Source organism: Manihot esculenta, chromosome 18 (assembly GCF_001659605.2).
Source record: "Manihot esculenta cultivar AM560-2 chromosome 18, M.esculenta_v8, whole genome shotgun sequence".
NCBI classification, from domain to species: domain Eukaryota; kingdom Viridiplantae; phylum Streptophyta; class Magnoliopsida; order Malpighiales; family Euphorbiaceae; genus Manihot; species Manihot esculenta.
The window spans coordinates 2,235,033-2,254,382 of NC_035178.2; the positions used below are offsets into that span (position 1 = coordinate 2,235,033).

The 19,350-nt window shown below is 34.1% G+C and overlaps 4 protein-coding genes across 12 annotated transcripts; 2 read left to right on the top strand and 2 right to left on the bottom strand.

Moving 5' to 3' along the window:
- Positions 1-3,796, top strand: LOC110606659 (tubby-like F-box protein 5). Its single transcript, XM_043952861.1, has 5 exons — positions 1-494; positions 1,279-1,659; positions 1,772-1,859; positions 2,710-2,842; positions 2,924-3,796. The coding sequence occupies exons 2-5, from the start codon at positions 1,303-1,305 to the stop codon at positions 3,588-3,590; spliced, it is 1,245 nt and encodes a 414-aa protein (XP_043808796.1). The 5' UTR covers positions 1-494; positions 1,279-1,302; the 3' UTR covers positions 3,591-3,796.
- A 2,866-nt stretch (positions 3,797-6,662) lies between these two features.
- On the bottom strand, positions 6,663-7,178 carry LOC110606661 (vegetative cell wall protein gp1). The gene has a single exon (XM_021745576.2). It carries the CDS (start codon positions 7,176-7,178, stop codon positions 6,663-6,665), a length of 516 nt encoding a protein of 171 aa, XP_021601268.1.
- A 519-nt stretch (positions 7,179-7,697) lies between these two features.
- LOC110606660 (CBS domain-containing protein CBSX3, mitochondrial) lies at positions 7,698-9,528 on the top strand. Of its 3 annotated transcripts, none has more exons than XM_021745572.2 (6): positions 7,698-7,839; positions 8,108-8,370; positions 8,477-8,555; positions 8,905-8,978; positions 9,069-9,129; positions 9,241-9,528. In XM_021745572.2, the coding sequence occupies exons 2-6, from the start codon at positions 8,113-8,115 to the stop codon at positions 9,381-9,383; spliced, it is 615 nt and encodes a 204-aa protein (XP_021601264.1). In that variant the 5' UTR covers positions 7,698-7,839; positions 8,108-8,112; the 3' UTR covers positions 9,384-9,528. The 3 variants fall into 3 exon arrangements, with proteins under 3 accessions (XP_021601264.1, XP_021601263.1, XP_021601267.1); XM_021745571.2 differs by having other exon boundaries at positions 7,700-7,839; positions 8,112-8,370; XM_021745575.2 differs by having other exon boundaries at positions 7,700-7,839; positions 8,112-8,370; positions 9,271-9,528.
- A 1,349-nt stretch (positions 9,529-10,877) lies between these two features.
- LOC110606897 (U-box domain-containing protein 5) lies at positions 10,878-15,929 on the bottom strand. 7 transcript variants are annotated; one of them, XM_021745892.2, is made up of 9 exons: positions 15,544-15,929; positions 15,393-15,424; positions 15,181-15,235; positions 14,970-15,098; positions 14,792-14,861; positions 14,096-14,290; positions 13,842-13,949; positions 12,096-13,192; positions 10,878-11,925 (listed from the first exon to the last, which is right to left on the bottom strand). In XM_021745892.2, exons 5-9 carry the CDS (start codon positions 14,843-14,845, stop codon positions 11,154-11,156), a joined length of 2,226 nt encoding a protein of 741 aa, XP_021601584.1. In that variant the 5' UTR covers positions 14,846-14,861; positions 14,970-15,098; positions 15,181-15,235; positions 15,393-15,424; positions 15,544-15,929; the 3' UTR covers positions 10,878-11,153. The 7 variants fall into 7 exon arrangements, with proteins under 7 accessions (XP_021601584.1, XP_021601586.1, XP_021601583.1 ...); XM_021745894.2 differs by having other exon boundaries at positions 14,096-14,281; positions 14,970-15,074; positions 15,393-15,929; XM_021745891.2 differs by having other exon boundaries at positions 14,970-15,074; positions 15,393-15,929.
- Positions 15,930-19,350: the final 3,421 nt, after the last annotated feature.

Here is a 19,350-nt window from a genome sequence, read left to right on the forward strand (position 1 = left end):
AGGAGAATATGGGATCCAAGAAAAAAGGCTTTGTGTGGCTATGGCAGTGCGTAGAGGAGGGGAAAGTTGAAGCTGGTGGTGCAGGTGAAGAAGCTGTGTGAGAAGAAGATAGGTCCGTCGTCACCCACCGCCACTACCACCACCACCTCCTCCTCCTCTTCTGCTGTCGTGGTACACCCAAGGCTTCAAGATATTATCACCATTTTCTATTTCATCTCTCTCTCTCTCTCTCTCTCTTCGCTTGCCCTCATACAGAGAGCTTTTGTTCCTCCCGAGACAGTGGTGCCCCCTTGAACCTGAAATTCCTCTTCCCGATCCCCATTTTCTTCGAACTTCTCCGGAGAATTTCGTCGTTCCCAAAGAGTTTGTCTCACAATTGATACATGCATGAATCTGCCTTTGCCTTTTAGCTTCTTTTAATCTGCTCTCAAATTTTGCTGCTCGCCTACTACTCGATCTAGAGTTATTTCAAACTTTAGAGCACTTTTTTTAAGGTATGCTGTATTCCTGCGGTCTTTCTCGTCGAATGTTTTTCTTTCGCGTTCTCATGTATTTGAATCCAGTTTATGGTCATTCTTTATCGATTCTGTGCATAGAGGCGATTCATCATTCATCATAGCATAGGCAACGCGCTATCTTTTATTAGACTTCTGGCGTTCGGTATTTCAAGGGATAGTCTAAGCAGTAAGCTAGCTGTTGTCATCTAAGGCCAGTTGCTCATACGGGCTGTGGTAGGATCGGTTATTGTTATGGGCTTTATAGCTCGCAGGCTCGTGGCTGATTCATTATATACTCATGTTTCCAAAAGCATTCGCTGGTAGTGGTTGATGGTGAACGGCATATTGCTCTGTTCGCAGTATCGCAGTAACATTTTTCACGCCATGAATTATATTTCATTTCTATATACTCGACCTAAAAGAGCTTCAACTTCATAGATCCACTTTTCTGTGGATGGAAGTTAAAGGAAGGCCAAAGTATTATGTATTAGAATTTTATTTGTAGCCCCAGAAATTTGTAAGAAACTATGCAAGTCTCAGAGTTTTGATTCAAATCTCCAGGCCTTTTTTTTTTTTTTTTTGGGGGGGGGGGGGGGGGTGTCCGTTGGAAAGGAAAAAAAAATCTTATATATACTGCGCACCATAATAGTTCTATAATTGGGTTTCTGAAAATTCAGAAAAAATTGCTTGAACAATGTGAATTATGGTATAAGTTTTTTTTTTTTGTGAAATTAGAATTATGGTATAAGTTATAATTAGTTAATTTCTGTTTTCTCTGCAGTCGAATCATTATTACTTGATAAAGATGTCGTTGAAGGGTTTTGTACGCGAGCTTAGAGAGATCCGAGATGACATTAGCAACATATCCATTGGAAAATTCCATGCAAAGGGAATGCGCCGCCGTGGGCGAGCGCACATTGCTCCGGAAGGCGAGTCTGAATTGCCTTGTGAAGTGATTGATCAGAGCCCATGGGCAAACATGCCCCCTGAATTGCTTCACGACATAATTAAGCGTGTTGAGGCCAGCGAGACCTCGTGGCCTGCGCGGAGGGATGTGGTCGCTTGTGCCTCTGTCTGCAAGTCTTGGAGGGAGATCACCAAAGACATTGTTAAGACCCCTGAGCAATGTGGCTGTCTTACTTTTCCCATCTCGCTAAAGCAGGTTTTCTTTTCAGTCTCTCCTTTAAACTAATATCTCGCTAACATTCTGTTTTGACAATCACCCCTTTCTTAGCTGCTAAAATATATACATATATTTCTCTGTTCTGTTTCAGCCGGGGCCAAGAGATGCTCCTATTCAATGCTTTATTAGACGGGATAGGGCAACTGCGACATATCTCTTGTATCTGGGCTTGAGTCCTGGTAAACATTTCTACTCTTGTTTGGTAAAAAGAAGTGTTTTTGGTGCTGATTACTTTTAAATCATTATGCATTTGTTCATGATGGAAATTTTGAAGATTTCTCGTTATTGACGCTTTTAATCTAAGCTACTTAGAAAAGCTGACTTTAGAGAAGAGGTGGTAGATCCAACATTCCTGATATTTGTGGACCTTAGTCAAACGAAATTGTTAGTTTGTTTATGCTTATCGCACCCTGGCAACCTGCAGAAACAAGTAACCCAAAGAATACAAAGCATTTAAATAAAATATAAAATTTATATAGTTCACCCTCTCATTGTATCTATGCACAAAATTGTATTTCACTATTAATCAAATCTTATAAAAACATTAATAAGCTCCAAATTTATCACCACTCACTAACCCAAAACCTAAGAGATATTTGCACTCAATCACATTACATAATAATAAATAGAATATTTTTTTTACATTTCATTCTCCTCTAGACATGACTAAACCATCTACTACTACTCTAGACATAACAAAATTATATACTATTTTAACATCACAGTACACTACAAAAGGTCGAAAGCTGTCTTAGTTTTACTATAATACTCATAGTTACAGGGTTAATATAATACTCCAATTAAAAACTCAAACTACACTGCAAGTCTTTTTCAAAGTTTACAAGAATTTTGAGTAATACCCTAATAGATTCAAAATTTTAAATGGAGCTTATACCACTTGTTGGAACTCCATTAGCCTGATTTTGAATTTCCATTTGTTTATTCTGAATTTTTTTCTTTTATATATACATATATACATGGACTTGAACAAACTATATACTGATGCTACTATGATGTAATTAATTGCAGCTTTGTCCGGTGATACGAGTAAATTGTTATTAGCAGCAAAGAAGTTTAGACGGGCAGCAAGCACTACTTTTCGAATATCTTTCGTTGGAAATGATTTCTCTCAAGCAAGCAATAACTATGTTGGAAAACTGAAGTATGTTTTAACCATTTGGCATTCCTTTATCTACATAGCTATATTCCTCTTACATGCAACTAAGTGTGAAACTCTGAACAGGTCTAATTTCCTGGGAACCAAATTCACCGTTTATGATAGTCAGCCTCCACACCCAGTAATGCAATCCAACTGTAAGCCAGGCAGAAAAATCCATTCAGGTCAGGTTTCTCCATTGGCACCTGTTAGAAACTACAACGTGGGCACCATTTCTTATGAGCTCAATGTACTCCGAACCAGAGGCCCAAGGAGAATGCAATGCACCATGCATTCGATTCCTTTCTCTTCAATTGAAGTAGGGGAATCTGCCCCTACTCCAACAGAATTCATAAGTTCTAACAAGCAATTTCCTCCATCATCCATTTCAAAATCAAAGGAGTCAATTATTGCATTCAGCTCAACTAGCCTTGCTGAGTCAAACCAACCAATTTACACCAGAAAATCTCCCTTGATTTTGAAAAATAAAGCACCAAGATGGCATGAGCAGCTTCAGTGCTGGTGTCTAAATTTCAAAGGACGGGTCACAGTGGCCTCTGTGAAAAATTTCCAGCTGGTAGCAGCTGTGGAGCCTGGCCGCAATGTGCCAGCAGAAGAACAGGAAAGAGTTATTCTCCAATTTGGGAAGATTGGGAAAGACATCTTCACCATGGACTATCGGTACCCACTGTCTGCATTTCAAGCCTTTGCAATCTGCTTGAGTAGCTTTGACACTAAACCAGCTTGTGAATGACCATACTAATTTACCATGGGCCAAAATTGCCATTAGTCTTCCTTGAAATTTTGTTGTACATATTTTCTTAAAGAAAGCACTTTAGGAGTTGTCTTCCTTTATAATTTCTGCTGGTGCATGCATGTCACATCTACACAAATTGTAGACATCTATTTCAGAAATGTAGTTTCAGATCAGAAATCTACGCCCACCGAGTAATTTCTTCATTCGATATTTTAATTTTATCTTAGGTGCATATTGTAAATCTCTGTACTAAACCTTGTAGTCAAGTTTTGAAGTACAGCGCACAAGAAAAATTTTGAAGCATGCTTTCTGGATGGACAGGCATCCTTATTATCAATTGCAGTTCATTGTTATTACCATGTACACGAGAATTGTGTTCCTGCGGGTGGATAGATGCTATTTGTCTTTGCTCTTCTCTGCACAGTTATAACAGCAACCATGTCTTCGAGGCTTTTCAGGATTATCAGGGTCTGAGTCACTTGGTTCCGAGAAAAGCTCTCTTAGGCATCGTCGTTTTTCTGTGGGCTCATAAATAATCTTCTGAGCAGCAGAGGTGACAGTAAAGTCACCTTTGTGTGTTTCCATGGACTCTGGTTTAGCACTTGGCTTGGTAGTTTCCGCTAGAGAACCAGCTGAACACCAGGATTTCTTTCATCCACTGAACTTCCAAAGAACATCGAGTTATTCACTCTCTCTTTCATGAAAATTTTAACTCAATATCTTAGGTATAATTTGGTTCAATAATCATCTCATTTGATCATCTATAATTTCCAGTTATGACCTAATTAAGACGGACTATCCAGATTACCTATTCCAACAGAGTATCGTTTTTATTTACATTTTTCTTGTACATGACACAAAATCAGGTAAAGGCTCCTCCATGAATATTTTAGCTTATCAAATCAAAGATGCATCAATTCTGATTTCTACTGCTTAAGTTGTGATTTATTGTTTACGACCTGTTTTTAAAACAGTTGCCCAGTTTATGCCTTACTTTCCGGATTTTCTCTGGTCAGATATTTTTATGTTTCTTTTCTGCCTCCTCCATCCATCGTTGCTCCAGCATTATCATCTGCGTTAACTTTATAACCCCGGTGAATATGTAAAGGCCCATCCTTTTTTTTTTATTCAGATCACACAACCATTGATGCTCCTCTGTTTTCACTAGCTATTGTAAAGGCCCATACTTTTTTGCTGATTCTGAACGCACAACCATAGATGCTCCTCTGTTTTCACCAGCTATTGTCACAATGCTAACAGGCCTTTCATCCATGGGATACTTTAGTTGTCCTACGCCCAGCTTATGGACAAACTTAAAATTATCGTCCCTAATTTCTTTGTGATATGAAACTTGTTCTCCAGTTAACATGCTAGGCTTATGATGAGATTCAGAAAATTTTTTCTTGGCCTTTGGTTGAGTTGAGCTCACAATTTTGATATGTTCACCACTGGAGATGATGCTTGATATCTTCTTGTCTTCATTCTCCAGTTGCTTCTGTTCAGAATGAAATGTTGCACTAAGTGGCTCTTCTGCTTGCGCTTCTGCCCCAGATGCAGTAAGGAGTTCAGAGATTGCGCTCTTTCACGGTTCTTTTTTAGCTGGACCAGTTGTTTTAACTTCTTATTTGAGCTTTTCTGCAACTATTTTACATTCTTCGGTTTCCTCGCTTTCTCTATGGATTCAAAAAGAGGTATTAAGAGATTCAGCTATTCAAGGAAACAAGGGGAAATAATTATTTCTAAAATAGTATAATTAGTTTTTATAAATTATTTTAAATTAATATAGTTAATTCTTTTTCTTGTTTTTAGATCGAATATAAATATGCACTTCTCAAAGTATTTATAATAAAATAAATATTATTTTTTTCCTACTAATAATATTGATATGGTATCAAAACACTGCAATTACAAGGATTTAAACAAAACACGTTATGACAAGATCAAAAATTATCTAACTCATCACATAGAGTTTTAAAATGAGTAAAATAATCAATAACATATAGATCACCTTGTTTAAAATTATTAATTTCTTCTTGTAAGTCAAAGATTCAGAATATATCACCTTGTAAAAAGCGATATTGTAAATCTCCCCATGCATCAACAGCACTATCGATTCCGATTATATTTTGAGCAATTTAATGAGAAAGAGATCTCGTTACCCATAAAAGAACCATATTGTTGTATCTATTCCATGCAACAAATATAAAATTGCCTTTTTCTGAATTCTTTAGACTTTTATTGATGAATTTGATGTTATTTTTAAATTGTAATGACATTTTCATAATTTTCACTCAAGAGTGATAGTTCGGACTAGAAATAATTAGAGACACTAAAATTAATGCTGAATTTTCATTAAATTGAAAAATATATGAATTCGAACGATTAATAAGATAACCATTATTTAAATTTGTGTTTAGATGAGGAAAAAAAGAACTTGAACGAAAAGAAAAACTCTGGGAACGAAAGAGAGAAATTTCGCGAGCAAAAACTCTTAAAATGAAAAAAAAAAACACTTGGAATTGATGAGAGAAACTTCACGAAGGAAAACTCTAGAAACGCAAAAAAGAAAAAACACTCGGGAGATGGATGTGAGACTTCGTGTGGAAGAGAAGATTCGGGTCGAAGGTCAGCAATTTTCTTTTTCTCGGAATAGAGGGAAAAAAAATATTTGGGACGGATGATCTATTTTCTTACATGACTTAGGTTCTATCTTTGGCTGAGCTGTTTGTGACAGTGGCAAAGATACTATAGTCTTTGGTTCTTCTTGTTGAGAGGCGGATGGTGGAGGTTTAGTAGAGATGATTGGTTTCTGGAAGATCCCTTGAGAAACTATTGATTGCACTTGAGTAGCCCTTTTACATGGAGAGGAGGTTTGTGAGTGTTAAATTTTGTATCAATATGGATTTGGAAAGTGCCCTTTTGAGCTAGTCTTTTGCTGAGTTAGACTTTGACCTATATTTAATATTAGAGTTTTGCCATTCCATAAATATGTTATGCTACGTATGTTATGTTACAGCGTGGATGTGTTGACTCCACGTCAATTTCAGATGAGATAGAGGGGACGTGGCCTTATATGGGCCATAGCCTACGGACGTTGGCTTGTAGGTTGAGAGGCCAAGGAAATTGTTGCCAAACTGTTTGTACAGTTGGTTGGGGTTGAGAAGAGGTTCGAGTTGGAGATGGTGGCACAGAAGCAACTCGTGGCTGTGGAGCCACGCGTGATGGTGATACCGACTGTAAGGTCACCTGAGATGGTGAAGGCGGCACAGCCGCAGCTTGCGGTTGAGTTGTTGGACGAGATGGTGAAGCTGGTAACCGAGATTCAATGATTGCACGAGGTGGTAATGACGGTTGAGGTTCGGTTATTTGTGGTGCTTGAGGCTGTGGTGGAGGAGATTGCGTAGGGGTTATCCCTGCAGGTTGAAATGGTGGGCGCTGAGCAGGGACAGTGGTGGTTGGTTGGGTTGGTGCTTGGATTATTTCAACTGGTGGACGAACCGGTTGGGGTTCAGCAACAGGACGAGTAATGGCTGCTGATAGCCAAGGAAGTCGAAAGCGAGCAAATGGCCTCTGGTCAGTTGACATGGATTTCGAGGGAAAAGAAAAATAAAGAAATGGAATGTGGATTGCTGGATCGTTACTTAATTCTTATAGTAAGATGGTCATTAATAAGTTCCCATTTGATACCTTGGAAAGTTTTCGGGACTTTATTACTGCTATCTTCAAATTCATCATCTCTACTTTCACTTGTTTGCCTCTCTCAAGGACAAGCCTTTACTTGGGAATGGGATTCTTTAGACAGATTTTCCTCGTCGGTGAGGTCTAAGAATCTCTCTCTGTGTGATTTTGTTTCCGCTTTCATTATTTCTGTCTTGTTCTGATAATATGGGGGAAGGAAGGCCTATATCATGTTCTCTCTGGCTGGGGAAGCATTGCTATTTCTACACCAAGAGTAATTAAGAATTTGAAAGGGTCCATGATCTTCCTCTCTCTAGTTTTCTACACCAAATATGTCCCAAGGAGAAGCAACGTACATGAGAAGGTAAAGGTCTAACAAATATTCCCTTTCCTTTGTCCAGCCATGCAAGAAAAGAACTTCAAAGGAACACAATCACAAAAAGCAAAGAGTTCCTGGACAAGATATTCGTGTGTTATCCCTTCAAAAATGCGATTTGGCAATCTAAATTCATATCTTCATCTTCACAAGAGCTCCCTAATTGTTTCAAGCACTCTAATCTTCCTTAAGGTATGTTCATTCTCCATTCAATTAATGCATAAACTAACATTTTAAATTTAAGGCAATAGCTTTTCTTGAGAGTCACATTCTAGCATTAACAGCAAATTAACCATCTCCATAATCCTATTTTTTTAAAAGTAAATAAAAAAGAGAATTCAACAAATATGTAGTCAAAGGAAAAAGGTTGAACATGAATATGATTTTGATACATTCTGGATTGCATAAAAAATTCAGATTGAAATTTGTTGCGATTCATAAATAATTTTCTGTAAACAAGACAGAATGGAAGGACTCACCCGAGCGGTAAGAGCCTACCAAGCAATGCTCACTGTTGGCATTCCAAAGCATTTGCACTGGAAAGTCATGGATAGAAAAAATATATTTTCACGTTTTGGATGTGTCACCTCCTCTACAACCATGCCAGAGAAGGGATTGGAGAATTTAACAGTGGCAGATGTGCTGATGACAAAGGGAGAGGATAAAACTGGGTCTTGGCTCTGGTGCCGCACCAATGACACTGTTTATGATGCTGTCAACAATGTAGGTTTTCTACTATCTTTTAAAATAAAATTGAAGCAATTTTTTACTGCTACATTCAATTAATACATTTAGTGTAAAAAGTCAATGCTGAAATAAAATACTGCAGATGGCAAAAAATAATATTGGGTCACTGGTAGTGCTAAAGCCTGAAGAACAACATATTGCAGGAATCATCACAGAAAGAGGTAAACTAATTTCCATAACCTTTGTTACATTGGTTGTTTTCCATGGGGGAAAATTATAACCTCAATCTGCTGCATAATGGTTTCATACTTGAAAGACGTGTACACAGAATATCCAGCAACAAATTTGACATTTAGTGCATGAAACAATAGTGCTCTCTCCCTAGTACATTGGGAAAAAAGAGGTCGAAATGTTGAGACTATCATAAATGAATTGAATATCAGGACTGCCAAATAAAAGACAGAAAACAAAAAGAAAATACAAACATGGAAATTTTTTATATTAGATAGCATAACCTAATCATATAGATCAATCCTAACTGTTTTTGTGGTAACATGGATGACCAAGCAGACTATCTGAGAAAGATAATTGCACAAGGGAGGTCCTCTAAGTATACAAGAGTTGGGGAAATAATGACTGATGAGGTTATTTCTCAAACTACTTTTCTCTTTTTGTGGGACATACAGCAATTTTTCTCCTATCTAAAGATGTTCCAATTTTTTCATCCTTGACAGAGCAAGTTAACAACAGTAACATCTGATACAAATATACTTCAGGCAATGAAACTTATGACAGGTACCTGTTAATTATTCACGCTCCCAATGTGTAAATGCATGGTATATGTTCCCTTTTTATTCCTTTGATAGCTTAGCAGCAAAGTCGAATTGATGGTTTTACCTTTCACAGACAATCACATAAGACATGTTCCTGTTATAGATGGAAAGATAGTTGGCATGATTTCCATTGTAGATGTTGTTCGAGCAGTAGTGGAGCAGCAAAACAAAGAACTGAAGCGATTAAATGAGTTCATTGGAGGAGAATACTACTAAAATTCCAAATAGAAGCAAGAAATAAGCTTGGTTTCTGTAAAACTTCGGAACCATGTTTTCTCATATATGCAGCGCGCAGAACAATGAATTGTGATGCCAACCCCAAAAAACCATAAGATCAATACAGTACGAAGCCTGTGTTCAAGTCTGCGGGTGCGCATGTGCATATGAATGTAGGAGAGATGAAAGGAAGGGCCACCCACACAAATTGATATAAGTTTATGCTTAAACTCGAATGTTCAACTAATATGCAATAGAACAACCTAGCTCTCCCAACTAATTCTTACAAATGACTAGAACAAGTTAATACTTCATAACAACATGAGAATAAATATCACGGCAAAATTGCCTTGTGAGGCTTGAGAAGGTAAGGCATCGAATATGCTATCATATCCAATATGATTTTTATAAAAGAAAACAGAATAGATTTATCTGAAAACGATAAAAAGAACAGAAAATTATCCGGTGTTTTACCTTAAACAGTAAAGGCGTATTCTGTTCATTCAACTTATCAAGCAAAAGTCACCCAATCAATCCTGCCAGGTTGTAGTTCTGTCCATCCTACCAGCAATGGGGAAGGGCCATCTTCCCTTTTCAATAAAAAAAATTTCTCAGTAATCGGGTTACTTTTCCCATATATCGTGACAATAACGCATTCACAGTTCCATCATCCTCAGAGTCAATAGTTTAGTTTGTTGGGCAGAATGCAAGCATGATATTGAAAGGCAAAAACTGTTGAGAGAATTTCGGGTTCTGAGCAAGAGTTGGGTCATCAATGCCTGGTGAATAAGTGGAAGGAAGGGAAGAGACTGTATTGATAGAGAAATTTCTGTTAACATAATATGGTTACTGATGCAACAATCTTCCATTGAACCTTGATACATAGATTATTAATAATAATAATAATAATAACTTACGGAAGCACTGTCCAGAAGTTAGAAATATAGCTCAATTTGAGAGTTCAAGATTCCAAAATTGGAAAAAGAAAAAAATCTCAAAATTGCAGAGCGATCGAAACAGTAGCCTCTGTTTCTAGGGGAAAAAAATGAGGAATCAGATAGGAATCTAAACAGAGAGGAGTGGAGAACTACGGGAAAGAAGGAGAAGCAATAAACACCAAATTTGATTCGCAACCGGTAAACGGAGGGCTGAAAATATTTGAAAGCTGGAGTAGGCTGCTCAAGTGGAAGCTCCTACCTTATGAGAAACCATCTCTTTCAATAAAAAATTATTAAAGAGCCCATTGGGCTTGGATGAACCTTTGATCTTCCCTCTTATGGATTTTTAATTTGTCTGGAGGCCCAAAAGTTATGCTTTTCAGATTTTTCATTTGAAATAAGTATATTCTCCATGTTTGAATTCATAATTTAGGTATAATTTACACATAAATTTTATTTATTTATTTGCTTTTTTAGTTTAAAAATGTTTGAAAAATAAAAAAAAATATTTGTTCACTTTCCACAAAGCATAGATGATAGAGTTTACTATAGAAAATTTAATAGCATTACAAATGATAGTTTAGAATTCATTCATTTGATAAATGTGCAAACAGAGAAAATGCCCCCAGTTGAACTATCAAATTAGCAAATTTACTTCTGACCAGAAATGCAAGTAATTTTATACATCAAACAAAATAGTAAAACTCATCTAATATTCACAGAGAGTATTTGACACGGGTGTTTGACAACTACTCCGTTACTCCTTTGTTACATCCTATGTTGTTTTGTGAAAAAAAGAAATAACATACCCGTCAACCAAACATTCAGTAGATCATAACTGACGATTACGGTGAAAAAATCTAGCAATTTTCCTTGCCAGATCTCCAAATCCCCTGGAAGGTGATTTTTTCCCTTTAGTATGATCACCACTGCCAGAGTCACTTGAGATGACCATGCTGCAGACAGCACTAAATGTAGAACAGTCTGAGACATCACCTTCTGTTGTATGTCCCAAAATCTGGAGCAATTCTGAGGCAATAATCCTTCCTCTTTGATTCCCATTAACAGATATATTGAACAGAGTTTTTATTGTGCTTTCTCCCAATTCCTGTTGACAATGCTGGATGTGTTCATAACATAGAGCCAGCAGAACTTCCATTGCAGTTTCTTGCTCTTGCTTACTACCAGTTTCCACAAGATTGGCGATTGAAGCAATGCAAGATTTGGTTTGGGCAACTGCTTTCCTACCTTCCTCAATATCACACAAGGCATTCATAATATTAAGGCAATACCCTGCAAGACTCTGATCACAGAGAAAAGGAAGCAACATTGGGATGCAATCCAAATACACAATGTGGTATGCTATATCACTGCTGCAGGACAAATTACAGAGTATCTTCATGGCAAATTCATGGAACTCCCTAACTTGTGCATCAAGGACTTTTAGGATGGAAGGTAGAACTCCTGATGCAAGAATTCCAGGCTTATACGAGGGTTGGCATGATAGAACTTCCATGACTTTAAGAGCCTTACTTGTGATGTCAGAATCAAGAACTGATGCCAGTATGTAGATTGCATCTTTGTCAAATGTAGGCAATCCAGTACTGCACGATCGGTAAAAAAAGTTACTATTGCAAGCATAATGTTTTAATCAATAGTGGTGAGAAAGTTTTAGCGACAGTAACATTGTATTACTATGAACAGCACATTAATATGGTGAATACGAAATTCAAGCCTCCACCAACAAATACACAAAGCAGCACAGATGCCTTACCTGCTTTTGCTTAAAATTGCCAAAAGCACCTCCACTGAATCATCCTGGGCTTTTTCATCACAAGAGTCATATGCATCCTTCAAAAATTTAACCAGTGGCTTCATGTAATTCTTGTTAAATAGCAAATCACATTCCTGCTCATTTTTGTTCAGTTGCTCTTTAATATCTTGCACTGCCCTGCACTGGGATTCCCACGGAAATGAATCCAGTTTGGAGAATGATGCCACCCTAATTATGCTATGGGCAGTTATAGATGACTGACTTACACAGATACCTGAACTCGTCCGAGGGAGGCCAACACTGAAATTAGCAATGTTATCATCATCCACTAAATCTGATCCACAATTTGTATCTGACGACCTAAGTGAGACATTGCTAACTTGAAGGCACAAATCATTCATAGAACTGCCAATGCTAGCAACAGATGTAAAGGACAAAAGCCTCTTTGAGAAACTAGAAGCTGGAATTGTTTGTGCACATGGTGCAGAAATATTAATCCCGTGATTTGAACACCACTTTGAAATAAGGCCCTTAATCACAACATTTGGAGTCGAGCATAAATTATCCAGCTTTATATGTGTTATTGGACATGTATCATTCCCCTCACTAAACCATTTCTCAATCCAAACTCGTTCATATGTTTTGCCAGAATTGATGATTACTGGGTCATACATTAGTCTCATAGAGATTGGACACTTAAATTCATGTGGTGGGTCAGGTGGAGAAGGTTTTTCAGTAGTTTGAGTCTTGCATTCCTCATGCTGAGAAAAGCCACCATTGGTTTCGCATTGCCCAATCTGTCCTCCATATTTCCTCAAAAGATACAAGAAATATTCCAGGATTTTCTTTTTCGGGTCCATATCACAAATTTTCTCATGTAGTTTCTTGATGGACCTTTTCTCTATCAAGACAGCCAAAGGGGATGTAATTTTCAGTCTCACAGCTGCAAATTCAAGGGCCCCTAGTTCTGCCTTGTTTATAGAATCTGATGCAGGCATGTCCTGCCTAAGCAAATCTTTTACAGCCTTTCCAGCCTCAACTTCAGAAGATTCTAACTGAAATTTTGCACTCCTAAGATCTTCAACAATTCCAGATATCTGCAGACAGCATATCTCTGCTTATTTCTTAAGAACTTAAAAAGGAAGTGACAAAGTATATATAAAGAGGTGGGGAAGGCCTAGACAAGATTGAGGATTTCATATTAAGATAAGCAGGGTGACAACTCCATAACATTTTCAATTTTAAACCAGCCAACCATGCTGTAATATCAATTAAATGAATCTTTTGACTTATGTATTGGATTAAACAGATTTGAATCATTTGAAAACAGAACACATTTTTCTCAATTTTGACCTACTTGAGCAGTTGTTTAATTAAGCTTTCACCAAGTAGCTATTCCTTCAAAAGAATGTAGGTAAAATTTAAGGGACCACCAAAGTGGTATTGGAAAACTTGGGGAACAACATGAGAGATTTCCATTCATAAGAGACTCAGCAAGAGCAAACATTGACTCAACAGTTGGAACTTTTTAATTTATTTATGATCATAAAATAGAAGCAACTAAGGGTAGTTCTAAACTGGATGTTTCAGAAGAAATGATCTCGCAAAGTACAAAGTAACAGAAATATGAATGTATTGGACATAGAAGATACTAACTCCATTACTCAAATGCTTGGCATCCATAACTTCATATATTAATTGACATAACAACACAACAAATATTTTAAGGGCATTAAAACAACAAACCTTGGCAGCCAGTAATGTTGGAACCATATTTTGAATTTGGCCTAAGCTTAAATCCAGAGCCTTTCTCAAGTTTTCGCATCTCTGGAGTATCCGATCTGCTTGAAATGCCTACATTACATATATTAAAATGGGATATTAGTACAAAAAAATAATATATGTGTAAACTGAACTTATGTGCAAGCATACCGAAAAAAGTAGTTTCTTCTATATCTTTTTGTTTCTTTATTTGGCAAAATGAAAATAGTTTTAAGTACCAAGTAGAGTTTGCTACTTTCGGAGCAGTGCAGGATAAGTAGTCTTGCTTTATCCATAGCATTATGCAAAGAGCATAATGCCTGTAGCCCTGTCCTGCATCGTGGTCTTGCAGATTCAATAGCTGGATAAATCTGTAATATTCTATCTATGAAGTCCTTAAGTCGCAAGCAAATCAAACCATGAACCTGCAATTGCTAAATACAGTCACAATTAACAATGAACCAGAGGCAACAAAGTAGAAGTGCATAGTGAAAGAACTAGACAAATTCATCAAGATTTACAGCATGTTTTGTCCAACTCAATTGAAGTTTAATTGCTTAGCAATAAACTAGTACTAGTTGGAGTCAGGTGTATGAATCATGAAGGATTTCCTTTAAGTTAGTTTTGTTAAGGACAAAATAATATGGAGAGAATTTTCAATATTGCCTTCTCAAAAGGTGCAGTTTGCTTGGAGTCATATTTTATCAAAAGTTTTAAGAAAAACCTCATTAAATTATTTTTTGTTTTTTTTTTTTCTGTGGGAGTCCTTTTGTGGGTTGCAAGACTACATAGAATCACAATCACAAAACTTAAATATGATTCAATAAAAAGACAGAAAATCAAATAAATCTACAACTGCAATTGAGATCCTTCATCATTTTATGCCCGTCTAAATGTATTACTTTCATATCTGCGTATGAGTTGTATGACTTTACCTTAATAGTACAGTAGTAAGGAAGCTCCAAGTGATGAGCACCCTCATTTCCCATCCTGCTAGCCCTCAATCTACAAGCTCATACAGATTTGAGTTTAAAGAAAACACACAAGCGAGCAAATTTAGTTATTAGAGTTCCTTTTCAAAGGAAACACACAAGTGGGTAAATTTAGTTGTACCTATTTATAGCAGCTGATCATCACTGAGAATCCACAAATAATTAGAAACCCCAGTATCGCAGCACCACAAGAAGTTCAATAAACAAGACAAGCCAATCCCTATACCTTCATCCACACAGCAACCAAATTCTGTTTCTCATTTCACCAGTGTTTTTATCATGCAAGTCTTACAAAAGACAGAGACTTGAAGAAAAATCAAGAATTAACTTACTCGAGTTACCGTCTGTTTCTAACTGCCAAGCTGACTTGAGGACCAAGACTCAGTCCTGGACATAGAATAGCCACAAGTAATGACGAATAAGGTATAACGAGTTCAGGACAGCAAAAACTATCATATAAATATCATAAGTCAAGATTGTTATGTTACTATTCAAAGGAAAGTATCATGTTGAAATGGTAAGAGAATAATCTTTATAACCTTACCCTGTTGTTCAAGCGGCAGAAAACCCAGTTTGTTGCATAAAGAAAACAATCAGCCGGCCCGTTAATCTCGACCATTAGAAGTAGTAAAGCTAAAAAGAAAACGAAGCAGCCACTTCTCAAAAAAAGAAAAATCCTTGAGAAATTTACGCACTTCTTTTCTCAGAAAATTTTGGCCTCAGGTAAGTGAAGAGAGGTAGATAGCTAGCTAGCTATAAGAGGCATTTAAACAAGCAAATAAGCTTCAAGCCAAGGCTATGCAAGCATCCAGAGAGGCGGCAGTTAGAGTTGGTGGAGGTGAAGTATGAATTCCATGTACAAAGAAAATTGAAATGTGAAAGGAAAGAATATAAGGAAGCAGCAGCAGACGATGTAGAGTCGTAGACAGAGATTGACCAAAGAGAGATGCCTTTGTGCCCTTCTGAGAGTGGAAAATAAGTCCCCCCCAACTGCCTCCAAAGAAATGCAGAGAAGGGGAGAGTCTTCTGCTTTTGGCCCTTTTGGGCGACTGGTTGCCGCGAAAATGCACCACACCACTAACCAACCAATAAGCGCACCTTATAAAATAAGTGGGTTGGAGATATTAAAATTTTTTATATTATTATTGTATGATATTATTTTATAAAATAATTTTTTTGTATGAATTTATTTTATTTATTAAAATAAATATAATATTTTTTAAAAAAAATTTAATTTTAAAATAATAATAAATATAAATTTATATGATAGTAGTAGTGGTAAATGGGAATAGAGAAAAATAATTTATTTTATCATATAAATATGTTAATTTTTTTTAGTATTGAAATCTAATATATCAATTACGATTAAATAAATATATTTTATTAAAAATAAAATAATTTTTTAAAAATATAAAAATAACTTATTCTTTAATTTTGAAAAAATAAAATTTTAAAATACGAGTTATTTAAAGTAGAAAAAAGAAAGAGACTATTAAAGAAATATATTGAATACAGATTGTGTAATAGATTTTATATAAAATAAATAATAAAGATTATGCAAAAAATGAGTTAAATAAAATTATTATAATTATTAATATAATAAATTATAATAATTTATGTTTAATAGCTTATTCGTTTAATATTTATAACAATTAATTTAAAGTATTAAAATCATAATTTTATTTTTTTTATTATATTTTAATTATTTATATTTATTAATTTTTTATAAATATTTAAATTAATAAATTTTAATTTGATAATATTTTATACAATTAATTCTATTAAATCTTTAATTATTTTATATTTTTATTAAAGTTAATATTTTTATAATAATTTTAATTAATTATATATATATTTATTCTAAATAATTATTCACATCATATAGAATATTTATACTTAAATTATATTAATTATAATTTTATAAAATTATCAAATTAATAAATAGTAATATTATGAGATAATAAAAAAATTTTATAAATATATAAAAAAATTATAAATATATTTACACCAAACATCATAAATATTAAAAAATAATTGTATCATTTATTAATTTCTCATCAATCTATTTTAAAGTCTAATTATATATATATAAATTATTTACACTCCAAGACTTAACCTGGTGAAAAGTGCATCCTGTAGTCTTAAAAGGTTTAAAATTCGACTCCCCCAACCCATATTTTAAAAAAATATATATATATATAAATTATTTACTAATAATAAAAATATAATTTAAAAATATATATTATAAATTTAAATATATTATTTCTCACATTTTATAATTAGAAAAAAAAAATAAATATGAATTAATTTTATATTGATTATTTTAAAAATATAATTAATTTTAAATTTTATTTTATGGGTTAACCAGGAAAGCTTATTAAGTTATATTAGAAATATTGTTATTATGATCTTTAAGAAATATTTTAAATATATTATTATTATTATTATTATTATTATTTTCAGTAATGTTTAAAAATATTGAAAATTTTATAATTCACTTATTAAATTTAGACGTAGATCCCTTCAAAAAAATCTAAAATTTATCGTCAAAAATATATTTTAATATTTTGAATAATATTTAGTAGAGTCACAATCCACCTAGTTATTAAGAGTGGAAGAAGAGAAAAAAATAAATTAAATTAAATATTAAAAATTGACCAGGAAGCGGCAGCGTAGACCTGGAAGCTAAACTAACTAATGGACCCACGACTTTAGTGGTGGACTAGCGAGCAGTGGACCAACTTATTTTATTTATTTATTTATTTTAATAGAAAAAATTGACGATTTTCAATAAATAAATAAGGACTATATCACTATATTAAGAAAATGAGCTTTCAATCAATTAATCTGCTTATCCCCCACGTTAAGTGGCCTCAGCTTTCACAAACTTCTTTTTCACTAACCCAATCAAATTTTTTTAAAAGGACTTAAATTTCATTCATTCCTTTTTCTTATTAATTTTATTATTTAAAATAAAAATAATTCAATTCATTTATATTTAATTCCATTATAAAAATTCTGAATTAATTTTAATATCATTAAAATTCATGTGACATGTTACTCATATTTTACTTTTTAATTTTCATAACTAAGAAATTTCTATATTTAAATTTAACTTATTTTTCTTTAAAATTTTTATAAAATTATTCACAGTAAATCATATATTGTGATTATATAATTTTCTTTAAAAGTTTTACAATTAGCTGATATTTTAAGTTTAAATTTTCCATAAAAAAAATTAAAAAAAAAAATAAAAGGTGAAAAGAATGTATCAATCGAAAGCACTAGCTGGACAATTGATCCAATTGGTTACCCTCAATCGTGGTCCACTACTTATCTTTTGGAACATTCAAGCAGTAAATCTCTTGAAGGAGATTCAATGGTAATATGATCCTTATTCAAAGATTCTCAGGGTATCTGATCTTCTCGTAATGGACCATAGACTTCTTCCTATTCATAAATACATCTCAACATCGTGGCTTCATATTTGTTTTCCTGCCCAAAATAAAAGGGGACTTAAACATAATTTCATATAATTATTAAAAGTTAATTTTCAGTTTATTATGTTGCACTCTATAATTAATTAAAACATATAGAAAAATAAATATTTAAATAAAATGATAAATTTATTTTTTTTCTCATACTCATTTTTTATTTTTATTTTTATTTTTTGGGAATGAATCAAAAAACTTGAAAACATGTATCATAACGTAGTGGAAAAGAATCCAAAACAAAAAGGAATAGGCACTCTAGAATTGAATTGACTACTGAGACTTTCCGAACAGTAAAATAAATGAGACAGAAATAAATAATTGAAAAATTATATGCTTTTCAAATTTAAAAATGGTAATTCAGGGCTTTAAGAACTACCCATTACTTTTTTATTTTTATTTTTTGAAAAATAAATACTACCATTAATTAACACTCTGCTTGGGTTGATAAAAATAATTTAAAAAAATTCTTTTTTTTTCTAAATTTAAAAAGCCGAAGAAAAAGACAAATTGAGCCCAAAATAAATTTATTTAGAAATTAAAGAAAAATAAAGAATAGTCATATAAAATTACATTACGGTCTTTATCTTAATTTATTTAATAGTAAATAAAAAATTAAATAAATACTTTGTTATTTTGAAATTATTTTCTTTCTTATTTTAATATTTAAAAAGTAAAATTTCATTTACTCGCTCATTGGGATTGTTCAGGTGGCAAATACACGAGGTGATATGATGACACGGTGTCTCCAAGTTCCAAGATCATTTTACACATAAGCTTTGAATAATTTAAATGAAAACAAAATAATTCAAATCCAATTGCTAAGTTTCTTTTTTGTGGACTTGTTTCTTACAGGCTGAAAGAAGCCTCTATTGTCTATTCATGCTAAACGTGTGCTCGACCGGTGAAAGCTCGCAAAAGGTGCAATTGAAATGTCAAAGAGGTTTCCACCTCGGCCTCTGTCAGTGCTCTCCTACGTTGAATGTTCTGCATATATTAGGCATTCATTTG